Source organism: Acomys minous (assembly GCF_964271855.1).
Source record: "Acomys minous genome assembly, chromosome: 8".
Classification (NCBI taxonomy): domain Eukaryota; kingdom Metazoa; phylum Chordata; class Mammalia; order Rodentia; family Muridae; genus Acomys; species Acomys minous.
Genome location: NC_140489.1, coordinates 119,106,236 through 119,133,849, shown reverse-complemented (window position 1 = coordinate 119,133,849; position 27,614 = coordinate 119,106,236). Strand labels below are relative to the sequence as shown.

The window sequence follows — 27,614 nt, the reverse complement described above, 5'->3', positions numbered from 1 at the left end:
ATTATTGTGGTAATTCTACAGGTACCTGAATACAGAATTGTGATTTCAGGAATATTCGCACCCAGGGACTCTAGGAATTTAGAACTGAAATAACGGGTTCACGATAGATTCCTTTCCCTGTGTCCCTCCTTCATGCTCGTAATGTTAAACACTGATATGTGAAATTATGAGCCTACAGAGGTTGCGTCACCGGTAGCTCTCGCTTGAGCATAAACAGAAGAGAAGCATTTGTTATAAAGTGGGGGGGTGGGGGTGGGGGGGTGGGGAGGCTGAGTCTGATGAAGTTGAGGCACTGACTTGGGGAAAGTTGTCCCAAGGACGATGCCAAGCACAGATTGAGGTAGCTGCTGGGAAGGGACAGGCCTAGGTTTAACTGGAAAGATGGATTCTGACAGGAAGAGCTCAGGGTCTGAGAACAGGTTTCGAGGCCAGCCCCAAGGCCTGATGGCCACTGATGCCCTGGCAAAGGCCATGGGGACAGAGAGCTGGACAGGAAGTCAAGCTTACGTCACTGGAGTCATGACTCCCTGGAGGCACTTTCCCTAAAGGCTGGAGCTGAAGAGGGACACAGACAGGCGTTGTTTCTGGTGCCCTGGATCAAGTGGGAAGCACTGGCCCAGAGACCTGGTGGCTTCTCAATCCAGTCAGGAGGCAAGCTCCACTGGATGTGAGAGGTTGAACATGGGGCTCTTGCTAGTACCCCCATCCGGTAGGTTTTAGAGAGCAGAGGGAGACTGAGGTGGGCAAACACTTTAGGGAGGAAACTGGAGGGCCATGTTGCCATGCTAAGCTTGGGACGTCTTATGGGTAGCTCCAGACAGACCTCTGTACCCAAGGGGCACCTTCTGGCCAAACCAGAACCTCTCGAGTTGACACCTCTGAACTAAATTCACTTCTCAAATCTGCAATTCAGGAGTTCATCACCTCAATAAAAGAAATTGCCACCCACCCAAGATGCCCATGCTAGAAACCCGGAAATCCTCAGTAGCGACTCAAATGCACACCGGAATCTAAGCACACGTCTCCGACCCACTGGCTGCCCGCAGGAGGCTTACAGCCGTCTCTCTCCACACTTCCTCGCAGGGCAGCACCTTCTCACTTTCTAAGCTTTGGTCTATAAATCATCTCATCTGACAGATCTCAGCTGGACGCCCGGTTCGGATCCACCGCCCTGCACCTGCCCCAGTGGGCTGCTCCTGGCACTGCAACGGTACCTGCCTCTTTTCTTTGCTCTATCCCCCGTGCCCACCCCAGGCACCCTGAGAGCAGGTCTGCAGGGTGAGTGGGCCTGCTTCCAGGTCCTGGGGAGCTTGCAGTATGCTAGCTGGAGCTGGAGAAAGTATATTAACTGTCTGAACTCGCAAGTGACATGCTGATTTGTTCGGTTGCTATTGCCACTTTTAAGGAGGGGTCAAGTTGACTCCTGAGACCGGGGCCACTTCTCTGCTGACTGATATTTGCTCTAAACTCACTCAGCAGTGACCTCATAGCCCAGGGGCCTCACACGGAGATATTTCCAGCACTATAGTTATTGCTGCTCCCACCAGCGCCTGGACACCATTTTCACATTATGTGTCGAGATGTGGAGGACACTGTCTACCCAGCATCCTGTCTTTTCCTTCTTTCCAGAACCCAATCAGGGTTCGGATCAAGGCCCATCCACTTCCGGTTAGACACACGGGTTAAACTGCGTGGTGAGTTCCACTCCCTGCTCCCTGCTCCCTGCCCCTCGTTCTTGCAATTGCACGTGACCTAAACTGCCCATTCAGAATGAAGCAACACTTGACCAGTCCAAGATGCTCTTGCCTTTCCCGCTGCTTCCTGGACATCCCTTCTGGCACTCTCCCCAAAATGTAAGGACTTACCACTCACAGCTCTGATCTCTGCAGTGCATGGAGTCAGGCCAGGGTGTCTTAGTAATGGGTCAGTGCCAAAAGTCGAATTCTGTATAGGTGATAGCTCAGCCACAGAACCTGTGCCCAGCTCCAGAATGCCCCCCCCCCCCCGTTAACCCCTCCTCCCCATCACTATCCCTTAATAACACAGTGACCTAACCAGCTGTTGTGTTGGGTATTGTTAAGAGACCTGGAGATAACTTAAAGTTCACGGAGAGCACTAGAGGTGCAGCTCAGCTGGTAGAGTCATTGCTTTAGCACTCAAGAAGCCCCGAGTTAGAGTGCCAGTGCCCCAGAAGCCATTCACCGTGCACACGCCTGCGGTCCAGCACTAAGGAGACAGAGGCGCAGTAGTCAGAACGCTATGTGCACCTCCACACTGTGGAGCATGGATGACCCTCCGGGCACACGTAAGATACCACCCCACCCGTGCGAATCGCCTTCCTCAGCTCTGACCTACTGTATTGTAAGGGTTTCCATGGAGACCTGCATCCTCGGACTGGGGAAGGCTACCTGGTTCTTGCTTTCACATACGCTCCAACCATCCCACTGGACTTCACCATTAGCCCTAGTAATGGGGCTGCTCCCCGCTTACTGATGAGGAAACAGAGGTTCAAGGAAGCTTATCACTTGTCCAATGTTACATGGACAGCCGGGCTAAACTCTAGGCCGAACGGAGTTCTCTACACAGCGATTTTTTGGCGGCAATACATCAGAGGTTTGAGACACTGGCCTTGGGAGCCTGAGCTGGGCTTGCTAGCTACGCAGTCTCCAGCAGGTCACCTTTCCTGTTCCCTTTATCCAGACTACTAAAGAGTCTCACAGCAAGTGGTGTGGGAGTGAGAGTAGAAAAGCCGGGGTGTGAAAGGCACTTAGCACACAGTGGCTGCTCGTCTATAGCAGCCCACCAGCGGAGTCTCTTCCTCATTCAGTGTCGGATTTGAGGCAGAGGTATAAATAGATGTGTGTGTGCGTGCGTGTGTGTGTGTGTGTGTGTGTGTGTGTGTGTGTGTGTGTATGAATGAATGAATTGTGAGTGAAACTGACTTTGAGAAAAACACAAATCAATAAACCTCAAAAAGTTCTCTGCGCAGCTGGGTGGTGGCGCACACGTTTAATCCCTGCACTTGGGGAAGCAGAGGCAGGTGGATCTCTGATTTCCAGGCCAGCCTGGTCTACAGAGTGAGTTCCAAGACAGCCAAGGCTACCCAGAGAAACCTTGTCTTGAAAAACCAAAAACCAAACCAAAACCAAACCTGCTCCCAGGGGTAGGGACACAGCTCACTCAGTGAAATCTTCACTGACAAGTACAGGAATCCCGTACGGAGTTCTAGCCCTAGAACCCACTTTAAAAAGCTGGCTGTGGTGGTGTTGCTTGTACTCTCGGCACTGGAGAGGCTGAGATGGGCAGACCTCTCACTGGCTAGCCAGACCTGCCCACTTGGCAAACGGCAGTCCGGTGAGAGACCATGTCTCAAAAAGTAAGGCCGACGCTAGCTTAGGGCTGACACCCTCTGGCTTCCGTGTACATGTACACAATGTGGGCGGATGCTCACCTACGGATGTGAATGTTTAGCCAGTCCAGACTGGATTTCTCACAAGACGGAACCTATATAGGGAGATACATACGTAACACTGACTGAACACAAACTAAGAGCCAAAGTGACGCAGCACCTCAGTGGATGAGCAACCAACCACCATTAGAAAGTAGCAGATAGGCAGCTTCAAGGGGTATGGCGGCTCCAAGTCTGCTCTTCAGGTACTGATTCTGGAGATGGTCTCTTGTAGCCGGACTATACTGACACTCTTCAAATGTGCTACGTAGCTGAAGATGACCTTGAACCTCTGACCTTCTTGCCTCCATCCCTCCCAAGGCTTGTTAATGGAGCTGGTGAGGCCTGGTGGCAGGGAGTCTGTAAACTGTGGGCTGCAGATCTAGAGTGTGGGGTCTGGGTTGAGGGTGAGCGCTGACTCTCAGAAGCCACAGGTGTAACCATGAGTTCAGTGTTCTTCAGCCTCCCTCCTCATCATTAGTGTGCGTGCACAAGTGTGCACATGTATGTGCATGTGCTGCTGTGCACGTGTGCAGAGGCCAGAGGCCATCATCACATGTCTTCCCGGTGCTTCTTGCCTTATTTCTGAATCTGGAGCTCACCACTTTGGCTAAGCTGGTTAGGATCTGGAGCTCACCACGTTGGCTAACCTGGTTAGGAGTCACCAAGCCCCAGGAAGCCTCCAGTCCTAGATACAGATCTGCCCCATCCCCTCGGCATTTAATGGACTAGTGCTCGGGATCCAAACTCAGGACCTGGTGCTGGTCCAGCAAGCATCTCACTGACTGAGCCGTCTCACCAGACCACATCATCCACTGTTTTTGTTTGTTTGTTTGTTTATCTTTTAAAGCAAAGGGATAGATCCTTGTTGGACTTGATAAGTTCTCTGTTGTGATTAAACAGTACTCAGGTCCACAAAAGCTCTTGAATCCTTGAGTGCAGGTACCGGCTGATGATAAGAGACAAGGTGCCATGTGCCACGGGACATAAAAAAGCAGAACATCTGTCCCCTCTTGAGGACTTAAAAGGTACTGATCTCTGGGCACTGCTTTCTCCTGATGGACCCTTTAGAAAGACCACGCTCTTGAGCAGAATGTTCCAGACCTGCCACAGCTGACCTCACGTTCCTCTGCCCGCCTAAGTTTCCAGAGCCCATTCTGACCAAAATGGACACAGGATGCTCCCCCACACCCTTCACTCACCCCTACTGCTCCTGCACAACCCCTCTGCTTTCCTCTTAGCCTGGCACACTTCACCCACCTAGGGTGACCCCTGTACACCCCAACCCACATGCTCATGCTATCTCCTCACCCAGGAAACTGTTAAAGTCTGCGTGCTAACTACTTTTATGTCAACGTGACACAAACTAGAGTCATCCATCTGTGAGGAGGGCACCTCAACTGAGAAAACACCTCCATAAGATGGGGCGCAGGCAGGCCTGTAGGTCATTTTCTTAGTGATTGATGGGGGAGGGCCCCGGCACATTGTGGGTGGGGCTACTCCTGGGCTGGTGGTCCTGGGTTCTATAAGAAAGCAGGCTGAGCAAGCCATGAAGAGCAAGTCAGTAAGCAGCATCCGTCCGTGGCCTCTGCACCAGCTCCTTCCTGCCTCCAGGCTCCTGCCCTGCTTGAGTTCCGGTCCTGTCTGCCTTAGGTGACAAACAGTGATGTGGAAGCATAATGCAAATAAACCCTTTCCTCCCCGAGTTGCTTTTGGTCATGGTGTTTCATCACAGCAACAGAGAAATCTTAACTAGGACAGAAAATGGTACGAGCACCGTGGGGTAGTGCTGTGACAGACCTGACTATGTTGACTGGGGGAGGACTGGGGAAGGGCTTTGCCCATTGGGTGTTGAGAGCCTTATGAGCCGTTCTGTGGGAGCTTGGAAGAAAAGCGTGTTGAGAGGAACCCTGACAATGGAGTGGGACTCGAGAAGTTTCCAGAGGGAAGTTTGAGAGTGACTTAAAACCTCTGTCAGGGTCGTTGCGTGTTGTGAAGTAAGAACTTGTGACCTCTGGTCAGCTGGGGCTGAAGAATCAGCCGCGATTAACAAGAGACCAGAAACACTAAAGAGTTTGCTTTGCTAGGATCATCGATTCAGGTCAGAGGAGCTGAGATTAGCGGCGATTAAGAAGAGACCAGCATCGTTGAGGTGAATGACACCTTCTGGGAAGCATTTCCTTGGCGTCAACATACAGAAGCTGTGCTCCAGGGGTGGCCACAGTTGTGCCTCGTGCTGCTGGGGAACTTGGTAGCGTAAGAGTCCCAGGCACGACTGGTTTTGAAGGCAGGAAGGGGGCGGGGCATGGAGAGCAGCTGATAAGGCCTGGCACTGTGAGAGGCCAAGAGAGGCACTGGTAAAAGAACAGCCCTGGTAGCAGTTGAAGGCCTAGGGTTGAGGGGCTGATGCAGAAAGTTGAGGCTTGGCACCAAGGCTATTGGTGACAGTGCAGCCTAGTTGCAGCTGGCGACCCCACAGTTTTGGAGATGCCAGTTCCAGGGAATGACCACCAAGAACAGCAGCAGCGGTGAGGAGGAGCCCCAAATCCTTTGGAGGAGACCAGAATATTGCGAGCGAATCCAGTCATCGGGCATTGAGTTGTTTACACAGGTGAAGTCTGGATTTACTTTATTCAGACTGTGACTGCGCCTGGCTCTTCCCTCTTGAAGTAAGGAAGTCTGTGTTATCATTAAGAATGAGATGCCATGCAACAAATATTTATAGAGAGATTTATATGGGGGAAAGGAAAGGCAGAGGAGTTAGGGACTGAGTGGGCCATGAGGGACAGAGACAGAGAGACGGTGCGGGAGGAAGAAAGGGAAAGGGGGCACCCCTTAGAGAGAGTGCACACACCTGGTGGTGGGCAGCAGATGATGATGTCAGCGTTTGCTAAGCAACCTAGAGGCAGATCAGACTGGCTAGGAGGTTAGCAGACCAGCCTGTGAACCAACAGTATGTAACTTTTTCCCCCCAGGAATCCACAGTTGAATGATTGAGTTTTTAAAGAAAGTATGGTTTTACAAGAGAACTGAATTTTAACTGAATCTTAATGTCTTTGAATTTGTAAATACTGTGGAGGCTTTTCAAGTTCCTAAAATGTTTTCTATTGCAATGTTAATATTACAGTGTGATCTTGGGGATAAAAAAGGAAGGGAAGGTTATGGCTTGACAGTGAGGTGTCTGTGTGTCGAACTGACAAGGGGTCAGTTGTGATGGCTGGTTTTGTGTCAGTGTGACACAAGCCAGAGTCATCTGTGAGGAGGGCACCTCAGTTGAGAAAACACCTCCACAAGATAGGATACAGGCCAAAGTAGGGCATTTTCTTAATTAGTGATTGCTGTGGGAGGGTCCAGACCATTTTGGGCAGAACTATCCCTGGGCTGGTGGTCCCGGGTTCTATAAGAAAGCAGGCTGAGCCAGCCAGTAAGCAGCACCCCTCCATGACTTCTGCATCAGGGCCTTCCTGCCTCCAGGTTCCTGCCCTGCCTGAGTTCCTGTCCTGACTTCCTTTGATGGTGGACTATGCTGTGTGGTCATGTAAGCCAAATAAACCCTTTCCTCCCCAGGTTGCTTTTGGTTATAGTGTTTTGACCCAAAGTAAGAAGTGCTTTTTCCTGCCTTCCACTATCAACCGCACTGCAGACAGTTAGTGTAAAGGGGGGGGGGGGTTTCAGAGCAAATCATCTAACCACTGGCCAATAAGGCTACACTCTTGAGACTTGAATGAACAGAAATCTAACTATGTTTATTAGTCATCAGTAGCGCTGGTGACTAAGGTGACTGGGGGACATGAAAACAATCACACCTAACCAAGGTGACTCAACTGCAACCAGAGAAAGCTGAAAGATAAAAGACAGTCTTTGGGGCTGCCTGAAAAACATGCTCACTGGGGAGTCATGGTCTATACAGACCTTAGATCCCAGTCTTAGCTGGTCTACATCAGCATTCCAGTCCAAGAGAAGGCTACTGGACTTGGTGGACACAGATTCTGGTCACTAAAAAGCCAAGTTCTCATGTGGAAGAAAAGCGCCAGGATGCGGCTCTAGCACAAAATCTCTGAGACACCCAATAACTTTTGCTCCAAAACCCGAATGCCAAGCGAGCTTCTTGCAAATTCACTTCCCAGTGTTGAGGCAGGAGCTGAAAAGGAGCCGCTGCGGGGACATATTTATGTTTCTAATTATAAAAGGGGACAGCTTCAGCTAGATCCCAGCTGACTGAACATACATTTATCTCCTATCTCTCCAGAATCCTCTAAGACGTACTGTGATTTTTTTTTTAAAGGCATAAAGTCACATTGGCGGGGGGGTTGGGGGGTGGGAGACCAATAGGAAAGAAGACAGGAGCCATGAAATTTTAGAATCCAGAGGCAACAAGAAGAAAGTGAACCTGCTTAGCAGACCCAGGACTGCAGCTCCTGGGCCAGCAGAGTGGGGCTCGGGGGCAGCTCTCTGCAGTACCACCATGCCCCAGGGAGCTGAAGGTATGAGGGCCGGAGCAGTGTGCACGTCTAGATATAGGACAAAGGTGAAGACATGGTTTAATTTCTGGTCCCCTTCTCTACCGTGATATACTCTTTACCCTTGCAAAAGATGGAGAGTGTGTGCATAAAATCAAGTCCCCCCCCCAAGCTGCTTTTCCACCTGCTTTCACGACACTACACCTCCGTATGAGCTCTTGGGCTGGAGAATGGAGAATTCTTTTCTGGGGAATATGGTCCTATCCCTAAAGGAAAAACAAAAACCTGCTGACTTTACAGAAACCCCAAATGGAAAGGCTTAGACAGGTCACCATATGATCATGGTTTTTTAACTGAAAATGGGGGGAACATACTGGTGGTGTTGCCCAGAAGAACACAGATCAGTGTCTGGACTGCCACAACTAAAAGTATTATTAGCATCTATGGAGGAGATACCATGGATGGTTCTTTTACACATCCTATAGTGCATGAGACAGCCTCCTTCCCAATAAAGAAAATAGTTCAGGCCAGACCAATAGTATTTGTTAAGAAACCCTGACCTACAACAGACCTCTCGTACACCTGCCTCCCATGTGCTAAATATGAGTAAGTGCCTGCAGAAGCCAAGTTATGCTTCTTGAGTGGCAGGGGTGGAGACAAAAATTCCTAAAGCACACGTACAAGAGAGTGAGGTCCATTCAAAGGACCCAGATACATCTACAGCAAGCACCCATAGAAACAAAGGAGGACTCAATGAAAGACTGTACTTTGCTAGACCCCCTAATGTATAGCAGTTACTAGACCCTGTCACTCCCTAATGTATAGCAGTTACTAGACCCTGTCACTCCCTAATGTATAGCACAGCCACTAGACCCTGTCACTCCCTAATGCATAGCACAGCCACTAGACCCTGTCACTCCTTAATGTATAGCACGGCCACTAGACCCTGTCACTTCCTAATATATGGCACGGCCACTAGACCCTGTCACTCCTTAATGTATAGCATGGCCACTAAACCCTGTCATTCCCTAATGCATAGCATGGCCACTAGACCCTGTCACTCCCTAATGCATAGCATGGCCACTAGACCCTGTCACTCCCTAATGTATAGCATGGCCACTAGACCCTGTCACTCCCTACTGTATAGCACGGCCACTAGACCCTGTCACTCCCTAATGTATAGCACGGCCACTAGACCCTGTCACTCCCTACTGTATAGCACGGCCACTAGACCCTGTCACTCCCTGATGTATAGCACGGCCACTAGATCCTGTCACTCCCTGATGTACAGCATGGCCACTAGACCCTGCCACTCCTTAATGTATAGCACGGCCACTAGACCCTGTCACTCCCTAATGTATGGCACAGCCACTAGACCCTGTCACTCCCTAATGTATAGCATGGCCACTAGACCCTGTCACTCCCTAATGTATAGCATAGGCCTCCCAAATCTATAGACATAGTGTCTAAGACTCTCCAACACTGGGAACTGTGGAGGTATCCAAACCTAATATCCTGTATTTTCCCTATACACATACCTATGGTAAAGTTTAATTTATAAATTAGGCATAATGAAAAGTCAATAACAAATAATAAACTAGATCAACATACTGTAGTTAGGAAAACTTCAAAGGAATTACACTAACATTCTTTTTGTTGTTGTTGCTGTTGTTGTTGTTGTTGTTTTTCAAGACAGAGTTTCTCTGTCCTGGAACTCGCTCTGTAGACCAGGCTGACCTGGAACTCACAGAGATTCATCTGCCTCTGCCTCCCAAGAGTATCCTTAAGAGATATTACAGAGGATATTTCATAAAGGAAAGGAAAGAAAAGAAGAGAAAAGAAAAGAAAGAAATGCTGGGTGTGGCAGCACACGACTTTAATCCCATCACTTAGGGGCAGAGACACGTTGGTCCCTGAGTCTGAGGCCAGCCAGGGCCACATAGTGAGACCCGGTCTCAAAGAAGAAAACCCTTAGAAGAGCAAAGAGGTGGGAAGGGTCATCCACAAAACAAGAAAGGCCCTTGAACATTAAAATAGAACTACACTTACCAAAATAGGGATGTACTGGGAAGTAATAAAATTGAGGAAACAAACCTAAAATAGAGCAAAACGACACAGAGAAAGTAAAATATAAGAAAACCAAGAAGACATTCCAGGAACTCAGGCATTTAAATCTAGGTAACAGAAGTGAAGTAACAGGAAGTGAAGAAATCAAAGAAATGAACTAAAAAGTTTGCCAGAAGCAAAATACGAATTTCCACTGCAGGGGTGCAGCTGCCAGCTGGACAGGTCCAGACAGCTCACGGCTGCGGCATTGCAGGGGTGCAGCTGCCAGCTGGATGGTCCCCGACAGCTCACACCTGCGGCATTGCAGGGGTGCAGCTGCCAGCTGGACAGGTCCCAACAGCTCACGCCTGCGGCTTTGCAGGGGGTGAGGTGAAATCAATGGTTCCGATTGTTTCCAGACACAGGTTCCTGAAGCCAGCTCAAGAACCCAGCTAGCATGAGTCTCAAAGAGCTGAACAGAAACTATAAGGGAACAAAGCAATGCCTCTGAAATTCTGAATTGACTCTGAAAGAAGCAACAACAAAAACCTATTAGGTCTGGCAGTGGTTCGAGGCCAGCCTGGTCTACAGAGTGAGTTCCAAGAGAGCCAGGGCTACACAGAGGAATCTTGTCTGCGGGGGAGGGGGGTGGGGGGGTGGGGGTTTGGGGGGGGAAGGACAACAACAACCAAGTAAACAAACAAAACCTATTAGGTGTCAACAAAACCCCTGCCCCTGATGAGCCTTCACTCAGGAAACTGATTTAAAGGATGTCCCCCATCAGAATGAGGAACCAAAGCCAGGAAACCCTGAACACTGGGACTGAGCTAGGGGATAGTGCCAGGAAAATCACAAGTGTGTAGCACGTGCAAGGCACCAGGCCACCAGGAGAGGCTGGAAGGCTCAGGAGGGTGCCCCCAAGGAGAGGCTGACAGATGATGGGCTGAAGGTGAGGTTAAACTAAGCAAGAGAGAATGGCAGTCCCCAACTCTACATAAACACGGGATGGAGACAGGATGACTGAGCATGGCGCCCTCCGCGACCCCGCGGAGTTAAGCATTCATCACTGCTCGGGCTGAGATTGTGAAAGAAGCCACTGGAAAGGGCGCCTGGAACGTGGACACATCCTGAGAGAACTGGAGCGTTCGTTCGTAGCGTAGGGTCCCGCCATGATGCCTGCTGCGCCGTCAGCAGTGCTTACCACAGGGAGGGGACATGCCCACGCTGCAGGACAAGCGTGGCGAGACCTTCTGTCCCTCCTTAATGGGCCCTCTCAGGACTGTTGGCTCCTAAACCATCCACATTAAAACTCTAATAAAAATAAAGTGACTTAAAAAAAAAAAAACCAACACAGGGAAACCAAATCAAGTAGATTTCTGAAACCATTCAGTATCACTTAGGGCCAATCACGCTGACATTCTGTTCCAATTTCCCCATTTATTATACACGTGTTTATTTTCAATGTAATCATTGCTGCTTACAGTTTCGACCCACGCTTTTCACACTGCGCACATCATTAGCTTTTACACACCCTTACATTTTTGTGAGAGCAGTTTTTAACGGCTGCTATTATCCTAGTATACTTTTTTTTTCCCTACCCTAATATACTTTTGTCCTGTGCTCAATAATCGTCTTTTCACCACTCATCAATGCGTTCACAGTTGGTCCTGCGTTAAGGCATGCCATGAAGAATACACGTTGTGTAAATCTCTATGCACTCAGATTGTTTTCTTGTTATCAACTCAGAGAAATGGATCCCTGCATACTCAAGGGGCTTTGTCAAGTATCCTCAAGCTAGCTGGGACAGTTTTGACTCGCAGCATCATGGTGTGTCCAACCTTTTGATGCATCAACACTATGCTGTCATCCACGAAGTTCACACTCAAGAACTCTGTAATTGAGTTAAACAGAAATCTCGCACACACAAAGATTCCAGAATGTTTTGAATACATTTCTAGCTTTTTTTCCAGGCCACATTTATAGTTACCTTGAGGTACGTGTAGCCTACACGCCGCCGTAGGTTGGTCATGCCTGATAGGGTATTAACTTTCCTGTCTCTTGGGAATCACCTTTTCCTATTTTATCCAATTTATTTACATAACTTTGCATGGTGAGTTGTGATTGGCTACTTGCTTTTCTTCTTCTGTGACCTACTGGTTTATGTCTTTGTCCTTTTCCTACTACGTGCCTGCTGGCAACCTCACTTAGACTCTGGCCTCTTATCAAACAGCACAGTGCAGAAGGACCCATGGACCAGAGCATCCGCGACTGGCTCCATAAGGCCATTTCCTTTGTGCCTGCACTCTGCTTCCACCATCCGTGTGACTCCCCGCCCCGCCCCCCCGCCCCCCCCCCCCCCCCCCGTGTCTGCGGGAGAATGGCCAAGGAAGGAAGATTGAAAGAGAGGAAACCCAGCTAGAAGGGGATGAAATATTGACACTTTCCACAGTACAGATGAAGCTTGAAAACGTTATATTAAATAAAAAGACCAAATACTTAATGCAAAATGCCCAGAACAGGCAAATCTGTAGAACAGAGTGGACCAGTGGTTGCTAGGAGGTAGGAGAAAGGGGATACAGGGGGGGGGGGTGACCAATGATGGGTGTGAAGTTTCTTTGGGTGCAGGGGGAATGATAAAAAAAAATGGTCTGTGATATACAGCGTGTCAGCAGCTTTAAGTATTAGAGCAAGAGTGCATGGCCAGTGTGATCTACCGCGAACACCCCTGGCCCACGTTCCTGGTCACTGATACCTCTGCTACCCAAGTGGCCACGTAAAATGCACAGATGTCCATGCTGGTCTAGGCCCACCTGGACAATCCAGCCTTCCTGCCAGCTCCCTCTAGAGCATCTCCACAGGCCACTCTGGAGGCACGCCTGACATCATGCCTAGCTGTGTCAGTCCAGGCTCACAGGAGAACACATTTCCACAGCCCACCCACTCTACAGTTCAAACCCCCAGGCAGTGGTACATGCAGCAAGACCCGGCAGTCTGTCTACACCGGGCTTGGCGGTGAGTGCCACAGTGCTTACTCAGGCAATGCACTGAAAACCACCACCTGCACGCTGATTCTAAAGTCTCCAAGTCTAGACAGGTCAGAATCCTCTTGCAAAGGGCAGAGTGTTTATGAAAGTCAGGTTTTTCCCGTAAGTAATTTGACCAACAGACTCTCTGAAATCCAACGCTTGCCTAGTTCCTACGGTGAATTTCAAACGTTGTGTAAAATGTTGTTCACATATAGCTTGCCTCAGGGGCTTCACCAATCTTCCTGGGTGATAAAGATCCTACCCCAGGAACAAAGCCAAATGTCAGATTGTAGCTCAGTCAGTTACTTAATTCAGATTCAAAAGTGGGGTATATGTTAACCTCAAATGGGAGGGGGCTGCTGAGCGGGCCACCTCAGAATGACTTTCTGATCTCTGGACAAGGCCTGGGTGACTCCCCCTTTTGGACAGAGTCCCTGGTGTGAGAAGCATAAATTCCCAGGCCACCTCTGCCCCCCCTTTGTCCTCTCCCCACATATAGCACCATCCCCAGGGTTTCAGGGCCAAGGAAGCTTCTAGAGACACCTTCAGGTAATAAGAGTGAGCGAGTCCTGACCCAGCTGCCCAGAGAGGACAGCCTTTAGCCGTTAGCTACAGCAAATGGAGTTCTAATCGGGCTGGCTCAGTGGCAGCTCTCACAAGGGGCCCCCTCCAGCCAGCTCGCTCACACTCCTGGCCATGACACTCTGAAGAATGTCACTGCTAGGCTGGAACCAAAACATTTCTTAAGGGAAACAAAAAGGTAACATTTGAAAGGAAGGGAGCAGCCGGAAAGAGAAAGAGGAGGTCACGTCAAGGAATAGAGGTCAGCCACGGAGAGTGATTCCTGTTGAGTGGGTACTGAGCAGCACGGCACTTTCTCTACCTCTGGCCGTGGTGACCTACCTGGGGCTTCGTGCCACAAAGACACCACAGCCCACCCGCTACTCTGGATCTAAGACGGCCCAAAACCATGAGAGAACATAGCTTGGCATGTAGACCTCATTGAGGAATATCCAAGGAGCCTACTATTTGCACACCCCTAAGACAGACATCACACTCACAGAGGCCTTCAGTCTTCTCCTGTGTCCACAGGCAAGTGGGAGGCGTCCTTTTATTGAGCAAATGTGGAGAGTCCCAACACACTCAAAATGAGGAAGGAGGCCGGGCGAATGTTTAGGAGGGAAGAAGGCCAAACGTGACACTTGTCCTGTTCCCCAGCCACTGGGACAGTGTGTACGGAGGTGATGAAGGCAGCGTGCTGAGAGATGCCAGGACTCACAAACATTGTGCAGCTCTTGACCTTCTGGCTTAGAGCAGACTCACTCATCCAGCCTGGACCCACAGCGACTCCCCCAAGCTTGTGATTTAGGAGACGGGGTAGACCCTAAGATCCGAGGTGTCTAACCGGCTCCCAGGCAGGCCGCTGCGCTGAGGACCACACCTGGAGAAGCCAGCACACGGAGGCATGCAGTCCGGTACTCTGCCCCTCAGCAGGCCTGCTTTGACTTAGCTCTCACTAGGAATCAGAGGAGCAGACACTGGCTTCCTTAGCACCGCCCACCCCCACCAGAAACGGACCCCACTGTACTTCCATCACGGACCCCAGCCCAGACTTGGTGCTCAGGGACTGTTTACTGGCTAAAGGGATGCTCGCATCTAGACAGCCACCGTGGAAAGCTAGATGCTAGAAGCTCTAGATGCCCAGGGACAAGTTGGTGGCGAAATTGGATGGCGGCACAAGCAGGTAAACTATATAGGCAGCACGGAGCACCTGCAGGGAGCTATCGGATGCGTTTAGATGAGAGACTATTTCTTTTCAGTGTACACAATAGGCAAGCTCCTTGTCACTGTTGCTTTTTTTGTTTTGTTTTGTTTGTTTTGTTTTTTGTTTTTTTGTTTTTTGAGACAGGGTTTCTCTGTGTAGTCTTGGCTGTCCTGGACTCCCTTTGTAGACCAGGCTGGCCTTGAACTCAGAGCGATCCGCCTACCTCTGCCTCCTGAGTGCTGGGATTAAAGGCGCGCACCACCACGCCCGGCTTGTCACTGTTGCTACACCCTTAGCCCCAGACACATGTTTGTGACATGGCGACTTCCCCTAAATAAGACAACTCTGAAAGAGAGGCAAGAGGGTTCTGAGTGGCCATGGTAGGACAGATTCCAAGCAGCAGACCGGCAGCAGGTCAAGTGGGCAGAACAGGGCACAAGAAGCAGAAAAGGGCATGGGGTGGGGGGACGTTGCCCCCTAAGCTTGAGGGAAGTCCACTAAGGACATAAGCAAATGGCAGCCTGCTCAGTCTACTCACTCGTCAGCAGGGTAGCATCAGCCCCACCCAGGCAAGCCCCTTTTAAGGAAGTACAGCGATGTGTGGGCAAACAGACAAAAGTCTCGAGTTGATGGGAACAGCATTTGCTGGATCAATTCCCGCACCTGCCCCTGACAGTCTAGGTACAGGAACCGCTCCATCAAGTCTTCTGTCTAGAAAAGTGATTGCATTTTTTTTTTTTTTGCATGAAATAGTCACCAATGGAGCATGTATTGTGGAACAAGGCATTCGCTTACTGGCGAGCTGCTTAGCATCAGCTAACACAAAGATCCCAAGGCTTGCAATCCCAAGTCCTGCCCTGGAAAAATGGGTTTTAACTTTCACCAACTACACAGCCTGGAGCAAACCACTTGACCTTCCAGACCTTGTGAAAGGGGGCAAACACCACTAGCCTCCACCTCACAGAGGTCAGGGAAAAAAAGAGAGGCCCCACTCTTTGCACTGTGGGAAAACACCATTCAAGGTTGAGCACCCCCAAGTCTACCCCAAGGTTCTACATATCTGGGGATCAGGAGAGGAGGCTGGCTCACTTTGCTGGCCAGTTACCACAAAAGAAACAGCAACAATAAAAGCCTCCTCCTCCGCTTACTTTTCTATTAAAACCAACAAGCAATAAGGCTGCAGATTAATATCTCTCTAATTACTAAGTTGTCAGTCAGAAGAGGAAAAATCTGTAATTTAGTTATCAAGCCCGCACCTCAAGCTGGCAGTGACAGCAGGGATCCCAGACCCATAAAGACACAAGTGGGACACCTCCTATGTCTGCCCTCTCCACCCTGCTTCCTCCCCCCCAACCCCCTCCACCCCCAAGACATGAGCTTTTCCACCCCCTCTCTGCCACGTGGCTTCTCAGACGTGCACTTGGTGGCACAGAGAAAAGAGCTGCTGTGCCCAGCATATGCTGAGTGGGGACAAGAAGCAAGAAGGGTGACTGGCCCCAAGGGAGAGCTAAACACACAGTTGTCCCAAGCCCCACTTGGTCACCCTAAATGGGGGGGGAATGCCTCTGTTGGGATAGAAGTTACCATCGTACGCTCATTCTATGGACGAGCACATCGGTTTGGGAGAGGTGAATCTTCTTGGTGGGAAGTGGCAGAGCCCGGCCAGGACTCCACGGCCCAGTGAGCCAGCCTACCCTGGCTGGTGGTGTTCTGCCCCCCGCCCCTCCACCTTTCCCTGTATCCCCTCGCCCTGCAGAGGATCTGGCAGCACAGCTCTTTTTCAGCCTCCCAGTTGGGCAACCCACTTTCCAGGGGCCCATCACCTTTCCTTGTGTCTCACAGAAGGCTGGAACATAGAGCAGGCACCAAATCGACATCGTCAGAGCTGAGGTGGTGTAGCACTCCTCAGACTGAGGCAATGACATAGGTAACCGTAAGCCTCATGGTCAGCCTGCAGGGTAGAAACTGTCTCCCAACACATCAGAAGGAAAGAGGTCGTGGGAGGAGTTGGCTGGTGGACTCAGCCTAGCCACATAAAAACATAAACAAGATTTGGTGTTCATCTGAAGATTCTAAAACCCATTGTTCCACTGCCAAGTTACTTTGTAGTCAGGAGCCTGAGGAGCCAAAGACCTTGAAGATGCAAAGGCCAGAGCCTGGTAACCGTCGAGCCTAGGGAGCTAAGTCGGAGACAAATTGGTAGTTCGATGCACCATCCGCACGCGAGCTTCACTCCTCTTAAGAGATGAAATCATCGGGGGGCGGGGGGGGGGGGGGTTAACCACTGGTTAGCCTTTAGCTGGGCCAATGGAGAGCAAATGCCAGCGAGCTCATGCTAAGATGTATGCACTCAGCTTCATGAGGCACTGGACTAGGCTTTGGGACACACAGTGTGCTCATCCAGGGCACAAAGCATCCATAGAGGCAATGGCAGGTCCCCACCACTCACTGGGGTGCATGAAGGGCCGGGGCAGCTGGCCACCTGCCACCTGCAGACTTTCCTGGGTGCAGAGCAGCTGCAAAAGGCATTGAAAGAGGAACAGCAAAGTGCTGAGGGCAAAGAAAGCCACTCCCTGACCAAAGCTGGCCAAATTAGGGCAAAATCAACCTCCTTGGGGTGAAAAAGGAAATCCAGCCTATCACAGTCATAAACTGTTGGGTTTTTTTTTTAAGCTGCATTTGTAGGTTTTTTTTTTCTTTCTTCTTTTTTTGCCTGGTTTCTCTGCCGCTGCCTTTTCCCTCTCTGCACAGCACCACTGTGTCTGAAACCTCAGGGCTACCTGCTGCCACCAACACATGTCCTTGCTGAAGACTGATCTCCGTGGAGAGCTGCTAGGCTTTGCCGCTTGTTCTCAACCCCTGGAACTCCAAACTCCACAACAAAACCACAAAAGTCCAATCCTCCAACAGAGCCCCTTGACCTGGGCATGGGGTTGTAAGTTTAAACTCCAGTACAAGAAATAAGTTAGCTCTGTGGCCATATCATGGACACATAGCAACACACTTCCCTTCATCCCTCCCAGGCCCTCCACCTCCCAGCTCCCCGAGGTTGGCAGGGCAGCATCTCTGTCATGTCTGTAGCACTCATCCTTGGCATCCCAGTCAGGAAGCACTAGTTTAAAGACTGGAAATGCCACAAGACCTCAGGAGAATCACGTTGGAAGCCGATCAAAGGGCTCCGAAAGGCTGAGGCACAACACGAGGCTCAGTCGGGACTGCCCCCACCCTTAGGTCCCTGCCTGTGGACCCAAGCCTGAGCTGCAAGTGACCAGCAGAGTCCCACGCAGGAAAACAGTGTGTTTTAAACAGCAACAGCTTATGAATGGACAGGGCACCCATCTTCTCAGTACAGCGGAGGAAACCAAGCGTGGCCTGTGCGGCACACTGCAGCCTGGGGTATAAATAGCTCCCACAAAGGTTAGCAAGATGCAGGCAAGACATCTACAGTGGGTTACCACGGGAAACCAGATGCTTGGCGCCATATCTTACCTGTGGCAGCTCATAGCTGAAAGAGCCTCAAGGCTCCTCTCACACTCTAGTCCCTCAAGGGTGGAGTGTGAGGCTAAGGAAACCTCATGGCTGAGGGATGCCCGTGGTCATTCCCTGTATCCTACTTCTGTGCTATGCTTGCCTACACTGAAGTAGGAAAACTTAACTTCAGACTCACATATCTCTTTCCCTTCGGCTCACTCGCCTGCTGTTTCTTCTCTGGGAAGTCTACCTGCCAAGGTGTTGTGAAAAAAACTCTACCAAAAGATAGAAGTACCCTCTCCCCCCACCACCTCTGCCCCCTCCCACTAGGTTCTTGGATGCTGTCCTATGAAAATTATAAGAGGGGAGGGTCCACTGCCTCCAGTTGGGGTTCCCTTTGTTGGAGGAAGTGCCTTCCTAGGTACTCAGAGAGCTTTGGGGGGAAAAGGGGGGGAACTACAGCTGCTGGGTTATGCCAAGTGTGAAGCAAATCTCATTTGTCATTGAAAAGCTACCCCCAGGAGATACTGGAGCAAGGATATTTATAGCTCTCAGGCATGCAGCCCTGAACTTGGATGCTTAAATGGCCAGATATAGCAACAGCGTGCCTAAAGCATATGTGTGAACTTGGACGCAGAGATCATGGCTAAATCTAGAACCGTAGGGATCCCAAACTCACCCCCACCACACACCCTCCCGAGCGTCAGTAGTCTGCAACCTGGGTAAAGTGGACTTGGGTGCTTTCTGTCTTCAGAGTATCAAGCTCTGCCTTCCCGCCAAGGATGCAGAGATTGGGCCTGGAGGCGGCAGTGGCAAGACAGCGGCCTGCCAAGCAGATCCCTGGTGGCTTGTCTGGGCAGAGGGGAAGTTCCTCCCAGTCCCAACAGTAGAGGCAGTGGGGACAATCACACCTAATTCCCTCCCAGAGCAGGCAGAGGACTAGTGCAGAGCTACAATGAAGGCCCAAGGCCAGGCACAGAAGGAGAAGTTCCACAGAGACCTAGGCAGAAAGCCAGACCTCCCTGCAAGGCCCCCGGGGTAGAGGAAGGGGCCTGTGTCGACTCCCACTCCAAAATGCATGCTTTGACAGTCAAAATGGCACACTACTCCTGGACCACTCTGAGGTTCAGACAAGAACAGGCGCCGGGGGTGAGGGGGTGGGGAGGTGGGTGGTGTGGGGGGCTCCTTTGGGCAGCAATGCTTGTGAGTGAGTGGGACACTGAGAGATGTCCCTGACGAGGACTGATGGCCCACACGCTCTTGTGCTCTCCTTCTCTTTCTCTAGTGATAGCAGCAGAGGTCAAGCAGACAGCAACCTGCTCAAGAAGGCCAAAGGTCATCTGCTAACCATCCCCATTTGACTGATAAGACTCCTAATATGTCAGCTGGGCAAAGGATGCTTGTGGCTTTGGACTTGACTGGTGTGGCTAAGACAGCCAAGAATAAAAAAAAAAAAAAGCTGGGCTAGAGGTGCCAACCCGCGGGAGGCATTGCCGTGTGTACTTAAGTAGGTGTGCCAAGCACCCACACACATGAGCACACAGTTTGGAGAGAAGACAAGAGCCTTCAAGATGCTGAGACCATCTCCTCATCCCACGGTCTCTGGAAAAAAGAACCAGCCGAAAACTGCACCCGCCCCTTGCTTCTCAGCCTCTACACAGAACCTGAAACTATTTCCCTGGCTCCACACCTCTGCTAACAGTTCTAAGATCTGGCCCTCTAGTGGAGTCTGTCAACTTGAGGCAGGATACACTGTCCTCTTCCACTTACTCCACCCATCCCCCCACCCCCAACAAATACCCTACCCACCTACCCATAGCAGAGCACAGCAATTTCTTGCAGTATCATTTGCACGCCTACTATATACAAAGAACTGTTGGTGCCAACTGTTTTTGCAAAGGTTAATGAATTTAAGGCAGCCTCCATCTCTGCCGTGTAGATCCTAATTCTCCGCATTTTACTATTACAGAGAAAGTAAATAACTCAGCCAGAATTACAAGCCTCGTATAGCAAGGCAGAGAGATCTGACCCCAAGACTTTGAAGCTCATGGGCTTTGCTCTTTTGTTTATCTGGCTAAAATCCTAGACATCTATCTATGTGTATGCATGTATGCCTGTATATTTGTTTACCACCATTATTATTGGGCCTTAACAAACAACACAGAAGCCTACACAAGACACATGATCCAGACTCTTACATGTACTTTTACCAGCACCGGTGGGCCCATAATTTAAACGTCTTCTTTGGCACACCCCAGATGCTTAGCATGATACGACAGCCCCACCACTTTTTCTGATAATGGCCAAGCTTGCTTATTACTAATGAAATGTACCATCAATAACTCTAACCTAAACTCAAAAGTTACTAGTCGGTGGGTGAGAAACCACTGGTGCCCGCCATCAGGTGGCATGTGGCCCTGATCACATCCTCCCCACCCCCACCCTGACAACTACCACTGAGAGAATGGCTGGGAAACTTCAAGTACTATATACATTAAAAACTAACTAACACCGGTGCATCTCAGAACTTCCCAGGACTTCAGACTGGAGTGGTGCAGGGGTCTTTATAATCTCAAGAGTAAGCTTTTGTAAGCTGTGTGACCTGAGTTGTACATACATGTACATATGGTTGCTCCCCCCCCCGCCCCACCCCATTTCTGATATGTAGAAGGCAAATAATAACTGGGACCTCTGTGTAAACAGAGCTGACATTCACATGTCCTGCTGGGTAAGGCACGTGATTCAAACATGATCACCACAACAAGAAGTGAGGTAGGAAGTATGAGAAATTAAAATTAGGGCTCCTCCCCCCCACCCACAAACTATTTTCACTAATACCAGCTCCTTATCAATAGCTCTGCTTAAGAACTGGTGGGTTTAGGTGAGTCCCACTCCTTGCCCTCCACAACTGATGAAAGTGGGGATAAATAATAATCAAAACAGGCCCCAAAAGCTCAGGCTCAGCCATGGCTGCTCTGTCCCGGGACAACGTCGATGGCCCTGGGAGCTGCCACCCTTCTCCATCCGCAGATGATCTTCTAGCTCCGTGGGTCTCTGCCTTCCTAATGTTGCAGCCCTTTAATACAGTTCCTCATGGGCGGTGACCCCCCAGCTGTCACCTTATTTCACTGCTACTTCATAACTATAATTTTGCGACAGTTATGAGCTATAATGCAAACATCTGATATGAGACCCCTTTTACCACAGGCTGAGAAATCAGGGCCACATCAAGCCCCTCACTCCCCCCACTCCCACCCCCCCCCACAAAGCCCACAAGGTATTTCTAGACTTCAAAATAGAATCTGAGAACATATAATTCTGAAAGGCAAATCTGGACACATATATTTGACATATAGTATCTGTGATGGTGTTTCTTTTCCTTCCTTCCTTCCTTCCTTTCTTTTTTTCTTTTTCTTTTTCTTTTAGCCCCTGTTCACAAATAAAGACCTTAAGACGGGACTTCCTGCAGAGCTACTCTTGGCCCTTCAGCGGCTCACTCGTCCTCAGGGTGCTCAACTCTGTATAATGCACAGAAACGTCTTCCAGAGACTTCAGGGCAAATTGCAGAGCTGAATTCCACAAAACTTCATCACCTTACCCCAGAGGAAAGAAAGTGGGTCTGGCAAGGCTGTAAAGCTGGGTCAGGGAGACAGAGAACGACTTTTGCCTACAGGAGAACCACCCGGCCCTTCTGGTTTGCAAACACTAGCCAGAGGCTGCAGGGAGAAGCGTTCCTTTCCTTTCTGCACAATAACCTCTCCAAAGAAAACACAAAGTCACCTGGCCCTCCAGGGGTAAGAAAGCTCTTCCTCCAAGACCCAAGCTGAACTCTTAACCCCGCACACCCCGAACCCCAGGGAGCAGCTGATGGTTGTTGTTTCTTTCCGTTTTCCCTGTGGTCCTCTGGTATCACCACAAATTACGTTTTCAGGGACTGGAGCCCCAGAGCGCAATGATGTTGTAATAAACAGAACCAGGACCAAAAGCCTTCCCATCCTCTTAGATGATGCCATTTCCTACCAATCAGGCTCCGCGGGCAGGCAGACCACTCACCAATGAGGGACCAGACAGAGGCTGTGAGGGGCAGACCTGGTCAGCAGCAACTAAAAATAAGAGCGCTTTGCCATTGGCTGCCGCCACTTTGCAACAGGAGTTGGGACCTACACGCCAAGGCAACATACATAACGACCCACACAGTCAAAAACTTTCACATCCCGGGGGTTCACGCTAGCCTGCTTTTTTTCTTTTCTTTTTTCTTTTTCTTTCTTTCTTTCTTTCTTTTTTTTTTTTTTTGGTTTGTTGCCTTATTTTGCTGACTTAAGGGGGAAAAAAACCCTGATCCTGAGGGAGCCCCCCTGGAAGACACACCCTCCCGCTTAAGACACCTCAGTTTCCAAAGGCCCTTCACAGATACACAGAACTGGAGAAAGGTGGGGGATAAAGGAACCGGCCAGAGGCCAAGACACTCACCTGTCCAGCGGTGTCATAGAGTCCCAAGAGGTACTGCTTGCCCCCCACGGTGACGCTGACTGCAAGGACAGAAGTGGGGGTGGGGAGAGAAGCTCACAATGACCTGATGTCTAGCAATTTCACTCCCCACAGTACCATCCTTTCCCAAATCACTTGGGAAGTGTGGGGTGCTCCCCGGGAGAGGACACCCCCTTTTGCTTTGAGTCCAGTTCACTGCCAAGTGACATGAAATATAGGTGCGATGTTCCCCCCGCCCTCACCCCACCCACCACCCCCGCTGTCCACTCCACCTTCTCCCAAGTCCCGTAGCCACGTCAACCCTAGTGCTCCCAAATATTTCGCGGCCAGGGGGTTTGGGGCAGTAAGGGAAGAGACCGTGGGAAGGTCAAGAACGGCACTCAGGGCACTGAGAAGTGTGCGAGAAGGGGCGAGGGAGGCGGGGGAGACAGAATAGAGCTGGGAGTTGCTATGAGGGGTGACCAGAGGTATAGTCTCGGGGGGTGGGGCCGCCAGGCGGAGGGCACAGCGGGGGAGGGGAGCACGCTCAGGGGAGGCAGCCAGGGGGCTCAGCCAAAGTTGCTCCAAAGTTCCCGGCCCGGGATCAGCCCCTTAGTCAGCAGGGCAGAGGCTTACCTGCGTAGTGGTCGAAGACAGTGGGCACGTACTCCTCAGGGAAGGCGTCGTTGGCATAGCTCATGAGCAAGCACGTCTTGCCCACCGCCCCGTCGCCGACCACCACGCACTTGAGCATCAGCGCGCCCGGCCCGTGAGCCATGCTGCGGCCGGCCGGCCTCGGGGCATGGTCTCCCCGGAGCCCCCGCCCTGGCCCCGGGCTCAGCCCCAGCCCGCCTGGGGGGTCCGCCGTCGCCGCCGCTCGGCGCAGCAGGGCCGTCCCCCTGGCCCCATGCAGCGGTCCCCTGACCGGAGGGGGAAGGTGCGGCGGGCCCGGGGCGCAGCCGCCGCCGCTTCGATCGCTGCCCCGCTCCCCGCGCCCGCCTGCTGGCCCCGCCGCTCGGCGCCCGAACCCGCTCCCCGGCCCGGCCTCCCCAGGAGGATCCGCCGGATCATAAGACCGTCCGGCCCCAGGGGAGTCGGCAACTTTGGGGAGGGCGGCGGAGGGGAGGGGCCAGGAGGCTCTGCCCGCCCCGCGCCGCCCCGGCCCCCGCCCGCCTGGGCCGGGAGGAGGGCGGTCCCGGCGGCTCCCGAGAGCCGCGGGCCCCGGCGTCCGCGCGCACCGTGCGGTCCTGCCGCTCACCCTAGCTTGACTCCCCCGGAGGCGGGCGCGGAGGCCGAGGAGGAGGAGGCGCCCGGGAGCCGGGAGGATGGAGGCTGGGGGAGGGGCTCTCCGGCAGTCGGTCGGGAGGAGCCCAGGGCTCCTCGCGAAAGTGCCGCCAGAGCCCGGAAGCGTCCGCAGGCCCCGGTGCCGGGAGGAGACGTGGAGGCCTTTCGGGGAACCACGACGACTTCAGCGGTGACGCAATTGTGCAAAATTATACAGACGTATATATATTAAATTCTTGCCTGGAAGGCAGGAATCGACCTGCAAGTGCTCCGCGCAACTAGAAATCAGGAACACCGGCCAAGAGGGTTATAAAAATAAAAATAATTAATAACAATAATTAGAAAGGCGCGCGGAGGCTGTGAGGGTGGTGGGTCTCTAAGTTGGAAAGCTGGGACTCCTGGCTTACTGCTTGCTCTTCCGCATTGCCACCCCACGCCTTTCGCAGCACGAGCTTGAGTCATTTTCTGTGAAACTGGTGACTAAGAGAGATGCAGCATTTTGCACCCCCAGCCAGCCACAAAGGGGCGAGCCCTCCTCTGGAGACCGCAGATGTTATTTGTGCTGCTCCTGGAGGCGACATTGTCCGAGGCTTCCTTTCGTCCCAAATGTTGTGATCCTTGAGATGGGCCAGTGGTCCAGGGCCAACCCTGCTCCTCTTGTCTGGCAAGCCCGGAAACACTTGTCTGGCCAGGGCCAGTTCTGTGGCGAGTGCTGCTTTAAACTTAACGGTCCTGGGGCGAAGGCTCACTGCGCTGATCTCACACCACAACTCAATCCCCAGCCTGCTGACAGAGAATCGCTTCCTCTCGCGCATTCATTTCATGTTCACGGTTCCCAGGTGCGGATTCTCAAATCCTAAACTTGGGTTTCATTCTACCGGGGAGATTTCGAGAATTATTTAGAGTTCCTTGTGAACGTAAGGGGGGGGGGGATCATTGCATTTGAGTGGAGGTACTTGCATTAACTGCATTAATAAATCTGAAAGTTACTTCATAAATTCTGAGAGCTTAAGAGGGCGCACACTGCCTTGAAGTCAGGGCTTGCCACTTTTCCTCAGAGGGGAAGAGAGGAAAGTTTGCCGTCTTGCAGGACCGTCAGCTCAGGCCTGGTTTGCAGAGACTGGTATTCTGAAAGGAGGTTAAAGAGCTGTGGGAGCCAGCTCTGCCAGAAAGCTGAATTTGGTCCAAGCACCGCAAGCTAGCAGCGTGGCTGCTTTTCTCTTGGCCTCAGTTTTCTGCTCTAAAAATGTGGACTCGTCTCCCAGGGACCCCAGCCTCTGGGTGGCTGTGGCAAGCTCTTAGAGCATAACCCAAGTTGGGAAGCCGTGCAGGGATGATTTCACTGGCAACAGTGACCTCATTCTGTTGGCCCACAGTAACGCCAAGCATATCAGAACTCTGGCGACAGTCACACATGGTATGGATGCCGGTTAAGGAGGGGGGCGGGGTCATCCAGATGCTGCCTTGTCAGCCCCTGCGCCCTTCAACTGGAATACTTAGACCTCTGCAAGACCCTCACTTTCCCATGGGCAAAAAAAAAAAAGAATGCCCAAGTGGCAAAACAGAACAAAACCAAACACAGCTCTCAAATGTCAAGGACTAGGGGACAGGAAACAACTTTGTTTCTGAGCATCCCATAGGCCTCTGCTTGTTTCCTTTTGTTTTGAACTGCGCACATCGAAACAGACACAGGTCTGTGTGAGAACAGTAACTTGTCTAGGCAGACTTCTCTTTTTTTCCTCTACTCCTTCCTTCCTCCTCCTCCTCATTGATTCATTCAGTATTTCATTTAACAAGCATGAATTGATGCCGACTAGAAGCCAGGCTTTCTTCCTGGGCAGGGGCCTTAGAGCTGGCAAGCCCCAATCACCAGGGGCTGCGGGGGGGGGGGGGGGGGCTGCAAAGGAGGGAGCGGGGAAAAAAAACAGATAATTGCTATATAATGTAATGAGTACAAGGAGAGGATAAAGAAGCTTGTGGGAGAGCCGAGGAGGCAGTCGTGCGTGGCTGTGGGTGTGCTGAGGAAGGAAAGACAGAAGAGGTATCACGGGCCTGAGGCCTGTGAGGCTAATAGGAGACAGAAAAGCAGCCGCAACACACTGGCCAAGGAAGAGCAGCACACAGCTCCCTGGGAATGGCGAGCCGAGGCCGACGGCTTGTTTGTCAAACCTTATTCCCACAGGGGTACATACAATCCGAGAGGTAGATCTTTACCTACACAGCAAGAGACAAAGGAGCCATCCAGGGGGGCCAGTGACCTTAAGAGCGAGGATATGGTGGACAAGGGGGAGATTGGCAGAGCACTGCTGTGTCCAGTACCTGTGCTGTGCTGGGCACTTGGTGGTCAGCGATGTAAATAGTCTTATTTTATCTCTGAAATGACTGTGCGAGATATGATTTGCAGACAGTAGCTTTTAGTTAGTCTGTCTAGGACAGCGCCATTGGTTTCTGATAAATATTCTTTGTAATTTCATGTGGTTTGACTGGAAACTTTCATCTTACACGTCCCGCCTGAAGCTCACCCGCCTCCCAGGACTAACCCCGCATGGGTACTGAATCCCAGGCAAGGCAAGCAAAGCTCTCTTGGTTTTTTTGAGACAGTGTTTCTCTGTCTCTGTGTAGTCTTGGTTGGCCTGGACTCACTTTGTAGACCAGGCTGGCCTGGAACTCACAGAAATCCACCTTCCTCTCCCTCCCGAGTGCTGGGATTAGAGGAGTGCGCCACCACACCTGGGCCTCCTATAATTTTTTAATTTCGGGTTCATGGCTGGCTAGTGTGGGTCCAAAAACTGTTGGCCACTCAGGAACTAGACAGTGCAAGAAAATGAAACGAGAGGAGAGAGAAATAGAGGCGCTGCCCTCAAGATAGGTGTGCACGCATTCATATGCGTGCACGCACACTCATACGCATGCGCACACAGGCAAAGCACGTGTAGATAATTTAAGCTCATGGCTCTGTTGTTCCTGGGGCCTTTCTGGCTCTCCAGAATGTCAAATTGAGCTAGCACAGCTATCTCTCCTTTTTGCCTAACGAGTTGAAGTTACTTTCCAGCCACTGGTAACCAAAAGAACTGCACTCTTACAGCATTCTTATTACAGCTGAGGTAGGGAATATGCAAAGACATTAAGAAACATGTTCCATTACGCAGCCAAGAAGCAGAGCCAGGGGTTGAAATGCTGTCTTCCAAGCTCATGCATGCTAACTTGCTATACGTCCCATGACAATGCATCAAAGACTGTAGACAAGGAAAACAAAAATTTAGATCTGTTAATTGAGACCCCTCGGGGGCTAGAGGATGGATTTGGAGAATGGGAGACTAAGCCAGAGTGAGATCACCTGCATCACAAAGCATCCCCATGAACATGAAGAAGAGAGAGAGGGTCAAGGTAGCATCTATGGGGTCGGTAACAGCACAGGGAGGGGGCATGTCTTCCTCTTACTCTGATCAGCACTTTTTCCTTGACTCATTAGTTAAAAAAAAAAAAGCCTTAGACTTCCTCTGCTTAGATAAATTCAGTTCATCCTTAACCCAGTCATGGCAGCCAGTGAGATGTTGGGTGGCTTTTGCCTAACAGTTGGGCACACTTTGTCCACAGAACCATCATTGTGAGAGCCATTTGGATCGCTCCTGTCAGCCCTTACTACC

General features: G+C 51.1%; 1 protein-coding gene across 2 annotated transcripts in view; it reads right to left on the bottom strand.

The window, feature by feature from the left end:
• The window catches only part of RHOQ (ras homolog family member Q), a 35,519-nt gene extending 11,489 nt beyond the window's left edge, over positions 1 to 24,030 (bottom strand). Inside the window, exons 1-2 of one of the 2 annotated variants that reach the window (XM_084791906.1) lie at positions 23,320 to 24,030; positions 22,687 to 22,745 (exon numbers count right to left, since the gene is read on the bottom strand). In XM_084791906.1, coding sequence (XP_084648032.1) covers positions 22,687 to 22,745; positions 23,320 to 23,461 — 201 coding nt within the window. In that variant the 5' untranslated portion in view covers positions 23,462 to 24,030. The remainder of the gene's footprint in view (positions 1 to 22,686; positions 22,746 to 23,319) is intronic. The other variant, XM_084791905.1, reaches the window with a different exon arrangement.
• Positions 24,031 to 27,614: the final 3,584 nt, after the last annotated feature.